At 43.1% G+C, this 11,387-nt stretch overlaps 1 protein-coding gene and 1 pseudogene across 1 annotated transcript; both read right to left on the bottom strand.

Moving 5' to 3' along the window:
- Positions 1-814: 814 nt before the first annotated feature.
- LOC124647113 (protein Rf1, mitochondrial-like) lies at positions 815-3,328 on the bottom strand. The gene has a single exon (XM_047187096.1). It carries the CDS (start codon positions 3,326-3,328, stop codon positions 845-847), a length of 2,484 nt encoding a protein of 827 aa, XP_047043052.1. The 3' UTR covers positions 815-844.
- Positions 3,329-6,512: 3,184 nt separating this feature from the next.
- LOC124647112 lies at positions 6,513-10,015 on the bottom strand (annotated as a pseudogene).
- Positions 10,016-11,387: the final 1,372 nt, after the last annotated feature.

Genomic DNA, 11,387 nt, shown 5'->3' with positions numbered 1-11,387 from the left:
CATTAAACAGAACCAAAACCAAGACAGAAGTGATATCTGTTTCTTTCAAGCTGTAGTTATACAAAGAAGATTTGAACAAAACTTTTGTGTTGACACGAACCTGATAGTCAAGCTGTTATAGCCACTAAACAGAGGAGCAAATGGAGAAACTTTAGACCTGTATACACGGAAAGGTACATATATTTGACCGGCCGACCAAGATTTTCACATAGATTTCCAAATGTCATTGCAGTTTCAACCTGCAGTTGCACCATTGTAACCTTGCACCTTTCATGTTATCCTATTATATAACAGAGACAATTGCATTTATAACTTGATTTAGTAGAAGTTAACCAAGCAGACATCATCTAAAAATACCCTGGCCAAACATGATTATCATAATCTACCTCGATACTAACCACAGCCACCAGGCCCAGCCAGGAAGCATGTCGCACATGTCAAATCAGAGGCTTAGTGCCGGATAAGAATAAGTCAATAGAAGAGGGATTTATTTTAGTAAAACATCTTACTATCTCATCAAGAGGGAGTTAGTAGATCCATATATAAAGTTGCAAGGGAAGACGTGCGCAACAAAAACTTGAACATGATATGCATACAGTAGTGTTAATGATCACCGCAAGATACTGCAGCAACACTGACCCTCATGAAAGAAATTTATCTGGTTGAAGATAGAAAATACCTGCCACAACCCTCCACTCTACACCTAAGATAGACAATACTTTTGGGATCAAAACACCATGGTGGCACCATCAACCAGTTCGATCCTGGTGTGCCCACAGAAGAGAATACATGTTCACACATTGAGAGGGAGCTCTGAACCACACCAAGGCTTATCAGCCGAGTCCTATGCAACAAAACTGACTCCATCAAAAAATTGGTACTTGGCTGGGAGCAAATTTATTTGTTCCCGATATTTCCCTTTCCCCGAAAAGAGAGACAATAGCAATGAAGTAGTTGCAGCTTCAAGTGAGATGCTCTTCCCATCAAGTTTAGACATATAATTTCCAGCCTTGACTATTTCCCCCTTTTCCAGTAATGTTCTGATGATATCATTTACAAGACGAGAGCTGGGAGCACAACCACTCTTCTCCATTGATGAGAACATACTGTCAGCTTCTTCCATTGATCCTTCTTTTAGAAGATTCTGTATCATTGTGCCGTAAGTAGACGCATTAGGTACCAGCCCACTGGCTGATATCCCAGCAAACAAATCTTTAGCTTCTTCTATTTTCCGAACCTTGTACATTGCATTAATCATGGTATTGAGTATTGCAATATCAAACTTCACATTCATTGAACCTAATTTCTGGAACATGACGATTGCCTCATCGGTGCAATTATTTCTACAAAGTCCCCTAAGAACTGTACTGTATGTGCAAATGTTCACTGTTGTTCCACTTTCGATCATCTCCTTGAACTTTTTCTTTGCAGCAACAGTTTCCCTGGAACGAAATAACCCATCCAGTATGATGTTATATGTAATGGTTGTCGGTTTAACTTTCTTATGCGACATTTCTCTAAACAGACTCAACCCATCAACAATCCTTCCTCTTTTAAGATAGCCATCAATAAGTGTAGTATACGTAATAACATCAGGCTGAATGCCAACTGATACCATGGAATCAAGCACTCGAGATGCTTTCTCCATCTTGCCGACTAAGCAATATCCGTCAATCAGTGAAGTAAATGTAATGATATCAGGCGTCTCACCTATCTCTATAACCAAGTTGAAGATATCGTGTGAATCCAACACCCTTCCTTCTTTGCATAGACTGTCTATTATTGAACTGAAGAACACGATGTTAGGACGAGGAATACCTTTGTTCATCATTTCATAAACCAACTCCTTAGCTTTCCCTAAATTACCATGTGTACAACAACCCTTAATTAGGGAGCGATAAACAACTGCGTTTGGTTCTACCCCGATGGAAATCATCTGACTGAATTTGTCCATAGCATCAGCCAGCCTGCCCATCCTACAAAGTGCAGCTATTAGAGTTGAATAGGTGATTACATCTGGACGCACTCCTTGTTCCCACATTTGCGTAAGTATAAGCATAGCTTCATCCATCATTCCATGTTTAGCGTATGCATCAATTAAAATGTTAAAAACATGGCAGTTCGCTACAATTCCTTTGTCTGCCATTGAATTAAAGAGATTAATCATATCAGCAAAGCATCCTTCAGACGCATACCCGTGGAGCAGAGCGCCATACGTGACGATATCAGGTTTGTGGCCCTTGGCGGTCATGGAATCAAAAACGCCTGCAGCTTCTTTGGTTCTTCCATGCTTGCAAAGGGAGGCCATGAACGAGTTCCAAGTAACAAAATTTGGGATGAGACCCTGGCTTGTCATTTTTCTGAACAGTCTACTTGCCTCTTCCCACTTGCCCAAACTGGAATATCCATGTATGATGCTATTATATGTCACTTCATTCGGCTGAACACCGTCGTCAACCATTTGCCGGAGGAACAACTCTGCCTTGTCCATTGCTCTGGCCTTGCACAACGCATCAATAATCGAGTTATATGTGAACACATTAGGCACAACCCCTTGCTGCGCCATTTCATGGAATAGATCGCATGCCTTGCCAATTTCGCCTTCCTTAAAGAAGCCGTGTATGACGGTGGTATATGCCACCACATTGAGGGAGCAGGCACCTCCTTCTTTCCTCACTTTCTGAAGCAGGTCCAGCGCTTGTTGACTCCTCCTGTCATCACATAGGCTCTTCAGGACAATGGAGTATGAGAAGGCATCAGGCACACAGCCGATCTCGGACATCCTATGAAGCAGCAGGTTCAGAGCCTCATCGGTCCGTTTTGCATAGCAGAGGCACTTGAGGAGGGTGCTGCCGATGATCACATTTTTCTTGAGGCCCGTCCTGAGGAGGAGGCCGAAGAAGGCAAGCCCTAGGTCCGGGCGAAGCGCGCGGCAGCAGCAGTTCATGAGGACGCCATACGTGAAGATTGTGGGCCGCGCCACCTGCAAGCCGGCTTCTTCTCGGCGCACACGGTTGAAGAGGGCGATGGCAAGGGCAGGCCCATCTCTACAGGCTGCGGAGTCCAGCGCACGGGCGAGGGCGGCGAGGAAGCCGTTCAGTGAGCGCTCAGAGACCGGGGCGGCCTGCCGTAGCAAATCGTCGAACAGGTGGTGCGCGTCCTCCGGGCTGAGCGTGCCGGCGCGGGCGCGCTCCGTGGCCGCGGCAAAGGCGGCGTGGGGAGACCAGGAGCGTGAGGGCCGCGCGGGGGAGGTGGTGGTGGTGGTGGTGGAGGAAAGGCGGCGGCGGATGCGGGACACGGGCGTGGTGGTGGAGTAGCGGGGAGGCATCAGGATCTCCCGTGGCGGGGAAGCAGCGCGGCAAGATATCTCCCGAGGCGTCCAGCTCTGAGGAGGCAGCCCCGCCGCGAGCTAACCACCCCCGACGGCGAGCTTCTTGCCGACGAGACGGAGCTCCTCGCCTCCGCTTCAGTTTGAGGGAGAACTCGATTGGAGTTGGAGGAGGTTCAGTTTGAACTGTTATGTGGTTCAGTACTTCAGTGTCTATTTTCTTTCAGTGTTATTATACATACATGCTTTAATTCTTGGATTTTCTTTTTCAGTGAGATGGTTTGTTCTACAATACAAGATCAAAAAATAGAGGGACCCAAAAATAGAACCTACTTCAGTTTGCAAGCATGATGGTGAAAACTCCAAAATATCACTAACCATTCTAGAAAAACTCACACGCATCTCCAACTCCAACTCCAACTCCAAATAACAAAAGGAAGTTTGAGTAGATCAAAGAGAGCAACAAGTGGACATGGTGTTTTGGCTCATATGTCACCTATTATAAAAAAAATTAAATTTATTTTAAAATGTTAACAAATTTCGAAATAAAATTCTGAGTGCGCATCCTCACATTATATGTTAGCTCACAAAAGTTTGGCATGAAAAAACATTTTGTGTGCACTATGTAAAAAAGACAAAAAAAAATGTCTCATTAAAAGCTATTTTAGAGCGTTGGAAAAAAAAATTTAACACTAGCCACAAAAAATAATATTTTTTCTGTGAAACTTCATGCGCGAATATAGAATGTCTGAATGTACACCCTGATATTTTTTTCAGAATTTTTAGACATTTTGAAATATGATTTTAAATAGTGAGTGCATCTACACCTATGAGCCAAAGTAGATTTTCCGCAACAAGTCAAAAAATCAGGAACCTGTTTCTCCTCAGGTTTCAAGCACTATACACAAAGAACTACAAACAGGTAGCTGGTACTGCGAATCTACTTCTCCCTTCAGAATAGCCGTAAATGTGTACAAACAGAGTAATGTGAATCTACTTGTCGCTAGCTAGTAGTACTATGATTTTGCTGAGACAAGAGATTCGGCGAAAGGTGTACTAGCCATATATGCCGGTGGCTCAACTGAGCTTCTCCAGGCAGCACATCAGTTCGAGCACAAAGGCTGTAATAAGGACAACCCTTTAGTTTCAAACAGAGAGGCAAATTTTACACAAACAGCAATCACACAAGGACCCAGATTGAAGGTACATATGTTCAAATCTTGACAGAATAAACCACAGATGATAATGTACAGATGCACAGAAAACACCAGGCTGCTGGTTGCATGAAATATCACCAGGGAAAAATAATCACCTCATTTCCAGTCATGCATCACTTCACTGTTTAGTTCTCGTTTCTGAAATCTGTACAAGTTCAGACCAATTTTTTCAGGTTTAATTGTTGAGATTTTCTCTTTCATTTTCAGCATATGCAGTTTTTCCATACCCTTACGAGCCCTCTTTCATTCCTCTGCTAAAAATTAAGTGTGAGGAGACAACAAAAGGAGAGTATTTGGACATATATGTCAAAAGTTCACCATTGTCGAAACCAGATTACAACGGTCATCGAATACAAACTGCCTAAGGGTTCCTCTAGTTCTGAACCAGTAGTCAAGGATTAAAACTTAAAAGGCTGATGCATAATTTGCAGTAGAACAAATCTTGCCTAAAAGACCTATCTTTGATCTTTTAGTGTACTAGTAACCGAGCACGTGCAAAGCAAGTCATAATCAAACCAAAAATATTAACCTCCATCAAAATTCCGTAGGTACACAAATCACAATGGAGATAAGTGTATATATCTGGATTTAACATCATGCAGAAGTTGAAGAACAAATAAAGAGTATATAGAAGGAAACTTAAAACAGATGCCGAGCTACACGTAAGAGTATATAGAAGGAAAACTTAAAATACACATCGCAAAATCTTTATAAGAAAATAAAAAAAATAAAGTACCTACATAGAGCGGCCAGTGCGTACATAGAGCTGCCATTTTCACTTGGATGCATTTTTGCATGACATAAATGTTGTTCTGCAGGTAGAGAGGGCAGCAAAAGAATTATTCTTTTAAAACGCAATGTTCCCTCCTTCCTAGTGAAAAACATGTCTTAACCCGTGATATATGCAAACTGGCATTTGCAAAAGATTTATATGAGCATAATGATCTTGAGTTAATGTTCTCCAGAACCAAAGTGTGTTTTTAATATTTTATCTTGTAATTATGTATTGTTGTCTTCCAAAGAAGAATAAGTATATGATTATAGTTGAGAATACAAAATTATGTTGGGGACCTAAAGAGAATTTTTTATGGATTAGGTCGCTCCATACTAACCATATACTAATCAAGAAAACAATATTGACATTAATGTCTACCAACTGTCAGAATGCCCCCTCACCTTAGCAAACCCAATGCACCATAAAATGTACACGACTGATATGTGTGTTCGCATTGTTATGTTTCTTGCCACTAGCAGACTATTTGTCCTGCGTGACACAACGGCAGTACTATCTGATGTTGCCTTCCGTAAAAAATAATCATGTAATAAATCAAATTTACTGATTGTTATGCTCATATGTACATCAACATTAGCAGTAGCCGACTCTAAAAAGGCACACTAACATTAGATGGACAACACACCGTATGAAATTTGGTCGGTCTGCAATTATGCCCATGCCTTACAACGGGGAGAATAAACGAACTGCATCGCTAGAGCGCAAAAGGCAAGTTCTCGCTAGTTCACCTGTTGACCGATTAGTTAAGTTCAGTAGTTGATGCATTAGTGAGAAGGTTCTATGTCACGGTTAGAGTTGTTTGGGTTCTGAACAGGTAACTCATTGCACACGAGAATATGTAATGTAAAACAGAAGAGGATATACAATATCTACAGTATGAACACAGTGGGATTTGTGGCTACAAAACGAATAAAAAATAAAGAGAAATATGCACGGACGAAGCAGAATTGCAACTCGGACATTATCATTATTGCATTAAACAGAACCAAAACCAAGGAAGAAGTTAGATCTATCTATTTGTGTCAAGCTGTAGTTATACAAAGAAGATTTGAAAACAAAACATTTGCGTTGACACGAACCTGATAATCAAACTGTTAGTGGCGGATAGGAATAAATTAATACAGGAGAGATTTATTTTAGTAACATATGTTACTATCTCATCAAGAGGGAGTTAATAGATCCATATATAAAGTTGCAAGGGAAGATCGTGCGGAACAAAAACTTGAAGATGATATGCATACAGTAGTGCTAATGATCACTGCAGGATACTGCAGCAACACTGACCCTCATGAGAAGAAAGAGCCAGTCAGAAGTTGTAGATTGTACAATAGTGCTCCCATAGCCTCCTTTCCATCAGTACTTGCATACAGAATCAACAATAACCACGGGATACGACAAGTTTGGTGGATGAACATACCAATCAGTGTCAATGGTGATGAAAATCAGCCTGCTTAATATGGAGGCCATACAAAAGAAGTGATAAGTAATATAGCAGCCAATAAAAGAGAAACACAACAAAATCAGCCACACAAGTATAGCTTGAAGTATGACAAGTGATTTCACTACAAGGGCAACTAACATATATAAGTAAAATGAGAGTAATACTAGGGCATCATGACATGTTTTTCAGTAGCAGCTGTGTATGATAAATAACTACACAAGAACTAGCTGCATTATATAGATTTCATCGGTCATCCTTGTTTGAAGTTTTGAATTAACTATCACTAAACTGCTAATGTACCAACCCCCAAAGATCACTCTACAACAAAGACTTGTGTCCATATTTTAAAAAGGGTATTTGTGACATGAAAGAAATTTATCTGGTTGAAGATAGACCATACCTTCCACAACCCTCTACTCTACACCTAAGTATATCTTACTTATATGTCTGCGCTTTCCAATACAAGAGCTTCTTGGAAGAGCTCGATAAACTCATGGATGAGATCCACCATCAAATGTTGACTGACATCTGCAATCTTTTTACCATTACCAAACCTATAATAGAATGCACCATGTGATCTGGACACGTGCAAATAGAGGGCACATGGATCAATGTACATAGGATGCATGCCCAGCAGGCACGCACCGGACCAGAACTCTGCGGTGGGCACCATCACTCAGCTCCATCCTAGTGGATGCATGGAAAACATACATGACCAAATAGTTGAAAGAGAGCTCTGAACCATGCCAAGCCTTATCACCTGAGTCAAGTCCATCAAATGACTCCATCAAAAAATTGGTACTTGGCTGGGAGCAAATTTATTTGTTCCCGATATTTCCCTTTCCCGAAAAGAGAGACAATAGCAATGAAGTAGTTGAAGCTTCAAGTGAGATGCTCTTCCCATCAACTTTAGACATATAATTTCCAGCCTTGACTATTTCCCCCTTTTCCAATAATGTTCTGATGATATCATTTACAAGACGAGAGCTGGGAGCACAGCCACTCTTCTCCATTGATGAGAACATATTGTCAGCTTCTTCCAGTGATCCTTCTTTTAGAAGATTATTTATCATAACTCCATAAGTAGACACATTAGGTACCAGCCCACTGGCTGATATCCCAGCAAACAAATCTTTAGCTTCTTCTATTTTCCGAACCTTGTACATTGCATTAATCATGGTATTGAGTATTGCAATATCAAACTTCACATTCATTGAACCTAATTTCTGGAACATGACGATTGCCTCATCGGTGCAATTATTTCTACAAAGTCCCCCAAGAACTATACTGTATGTGCAAATGCTCACTGTTGTTCCACTTTCGATCATCTCATTGAACTTTTTCTTTGCAGCAACAGTTTCCCCGGAACGAAATAACCCATCCAGTATGATGTTATATGTAACGGTTGTAGGTTTAACTTTCTTATGCGGCATTTCTCTAAACAGACTCAACCCATCAACAATCCTTCCTCTTTTAAGATAGCCATTAACAAGTGTATTATATGTAACAACATTAGGCTCAATGCCAACTGATACCATGGAATCAAGCACTCGAGATGCTTTCTCCATCTTGCCGACTAAGCAATATCCGTCAATCAGTGAAGTAAATGTAATGACATTAGGTGTCTCACCTATCTCCACAACCAAGTTGAAGATATCGTGTGCATCCAAAACCCTTCCTTCTTTGCATAGGCTGTTAATTATTGAATTGAAGAACACAATGTTGGGTCGAGGAATACCTCTGTCCATCATTTCATAAACCAACTCCTTAGCTTTCCCTAAATTACCATGTGTACAACAACCCTGAATTAGGGAGTGATAAACAACTGCGTTTGGTTCTACCCCGATGTAAATCATCTGACTGAATTTGTCCATAGCATCAGCCAGCCTGCCCATTCTACAAAGTGCAGCTATTAGAGTCGAATAGGTGATTACATCTGGACTCACTCCTTGTTCCCCCATTTGCGTAAGTATGAGCATAGCTTCATCCATCATTCCATGTTTAGCATATGCATCAATTAAGATGTTGAAAACATGAGAGTTGGCTACAATACCATTGCTTGACATTGAATCAAAGAGATTAATCATATCAGCAAAGCATCCTTCAGACGCATACCCGTGGAGCAGAGCGCCGTACGTGACGATGTTAGGTTTGTGGCCCTTGGCGGTCATGGAATCAAAAACACCTGCAGCTTCTTTGGTTCTTCCATGCTTGCAAAGGGAGGCCATGAACGAGTTCCAAGTAACAATATTTGGTACGAGACCCTGGCTTGTCATTTTTCTTAACAGTTTACTTGCCTCTTTCCACTGGCCCAAACTGGAATATCCATGTATCATGCTAGTATACGTCACTTCATCCGGTTGAACACCGTTGTCAACCATTTGCCGAAGGAACAACTCTGCCTTGTCCATTACTCTGGCCTTGCACAAGGCATCAATAATCGAGCTATATGTCACCACATCTGACAAGATCCCTTGCTGCGCCATTTCATGGAATAGATAACATGCCTTGCTAATTTCCCCTTCCTTAAGGAAGCCGTGTATGACGGTGGTATATGCCACCACATTGAGGGAGCAGGCACCTCCTTCTTTCCTCACTTTCTGAAGCAGGTCCAGCGCTTGTTGACTCCTCCTGTCATCACATAGGCTCTTCAGGACAATGGAGTATGAGAAGGCATCAGGCACACAGCCGATCTCGGACATCCTATGAAGCAGCAGGTTCAGAGCCTCATCGGTCCGTTTTGCATAGCAGAGGCACTTGAGGAGGGTGCTGCCGATGATCACATTTTTCTTGAGGCCCGTCCTGAGGAGGAGGCCGAAGAAGCCAAGCCCTAGGTCCGGGCGAAGCGCGCGGCAGCAGCAGTTCATGAGGACGCCATACGTGAAGATTGTGGGCCGCGCCACCTGCAAGCCGGCTTCTTCTCGGCGCACACGGTTGAAGAGGGCGATGGCAAGGGCAGGCCCATCTCTACAGGCTGCGGAGTCCGGCGCACGGGCGAGGGCGGCGAGGAAGCCGTTCAGGGAGCGCTCAGAGACCGGGGCGGCCTGCCGTAGCAAATCGTCGAACAGGTGGTGCGCGTCCTCCGGGCTGAGCGTGCCGGCGCGGGCGCGCTCCGTGGCCGCGGCAAAGGCGGCGTGGGGAGACCAGGAGCGTGAGGGCCGTGCGGGGGAGGTGGTGGAGGAAAGGCGGCGGCGGATGCGGGACACGGGCGTGGTGGTGGAGTAGCGGGGAGGCATCAGGATCTGCCGTGGCGGGGAAGCAGCGCGGCGAGATATCCCACGAGGCGTCCAGCTCTGAGGAGGCAGCCCCGCCGCGAGCTAACCAGCCCCGACGGCGAGCTTCTTGCCGGCGAGACGGAGAATCAGTTTCAGAGAATCGATTGGATTTTCTTTTTCGGTGCATGACTTTCTTGTGTTCGGCAGTTGCGTTCTGAAACATGCCAACTCTGTGTTTGTTTAGACTAGAATACAATAGTAAAAAGTAGGACCTACTTCAGTTTGGGTAAAAATGACAAAACTCCAAATGTCATCTCCAATTGCCCGATGCAAACGGACCCAAAGTGACCCTTTGAACCGGGGTTAAAATTTTGCGTCTGCACCCTTGCCCAGCAACCCGGCGCAAAAATGTTCAGCTAGAAGCAAACGAGGCCTAAATTTGCGTCGGATGCATCGGCGCGGTCACTGCATGGTCGTGCCGCTTAACCATTTGCTTCTCCCACGGTCCCGCCTAGCAGTGACCTAGCCCGATGCGTCTTCGCAACGGCGCGTAGGTACTTGCAAGATGGCATCCCTTTTTTTCTTTAGAGAAACTCCCACCGCAAAATTTATATATTAAGTATGAAAATATTGTACAGAGATATTTATATCAAAAGGAAAGAAAAGAGCTATCTAAATCTGAACTTTAAGCCAGTTATCAAAGGAGATCTTATGTTTCTGCTTTATTTTATAAGAGAGCATTCTCAACTCCTTCAGGTAAATTGCTTTCTAGCTTTAACGGTCTATGTTACGTTAATGGTGATGCCTTGCCTGCCGAGCGCCCGCCGCGTACCACTGCCAATGAGATTTAATTGCATTGACAAGCGTGTCGCCCTCTCGGTTGCCTCCAGCGTATAAAAAGAGGGGCGCGCACGACTGCCTCATCCCCTCCTCAACCTTAACCGCCACACAATCTCCACCGTAGCGTCGCCTCGCACCTCCCCTCTCACAGGCCCTATAAACCCTAGCTAGCTATCACTAGCAAGATAAACCCACCTTGACAACCACCATGTATAATAAATTGCTTAGGATGCCTAGGCTTATCTTAACCCTACAAGCCCTAGGTATTGATGAATCCAACTTTGTTGGGATCCATCTAATACCTATTCCATCAACTACATGCAGCCATAGTCAACCATAGAAAACCACTCACTTAATTATCATACTTGTTCTTTATTAAAGAACATGTTCTTCAAAAGTTATTCTTTTAAAATATATGATAATTAATCATTAACCATGCCATATAGTACTAAAACTGACCACTGTTCGTTACTTGTTAACATTATGCCAATTATCATTCTTTGCGTGCTCAATTAATTATTATGCTTTATTATCTACCTGTTTATAATACCAA

Source organism: Lolium rigidum, chromosome 4 (genome assembly GCF_022539505.1).
Source record: "Lolium rigidum isolate FL_2022 chromosome 4, APGP_CSIRO_Lrig_0.1, whole genome shotgun sequence".
NCBI lineage: Eukaryota > Viridiplantae > Streptophyta > Magnoliopsida > Poales > Poaceae > Lolium > Lolium rigidum.
Note: the sequence above shows the minus strand (reverse complement) of the source record. Positions and strands in the feature narration are given on the sequence as shown.

Excerpts from the sequence above, each read along its gene's own strand:
- LOC124647113 (XM_047187096.1), bottom strand. The coding sequence starts at position 3,328 with ATGCCTCCCCGCTACTCCACCACCACGCCCGTGTCCCGCATCCGCCGC.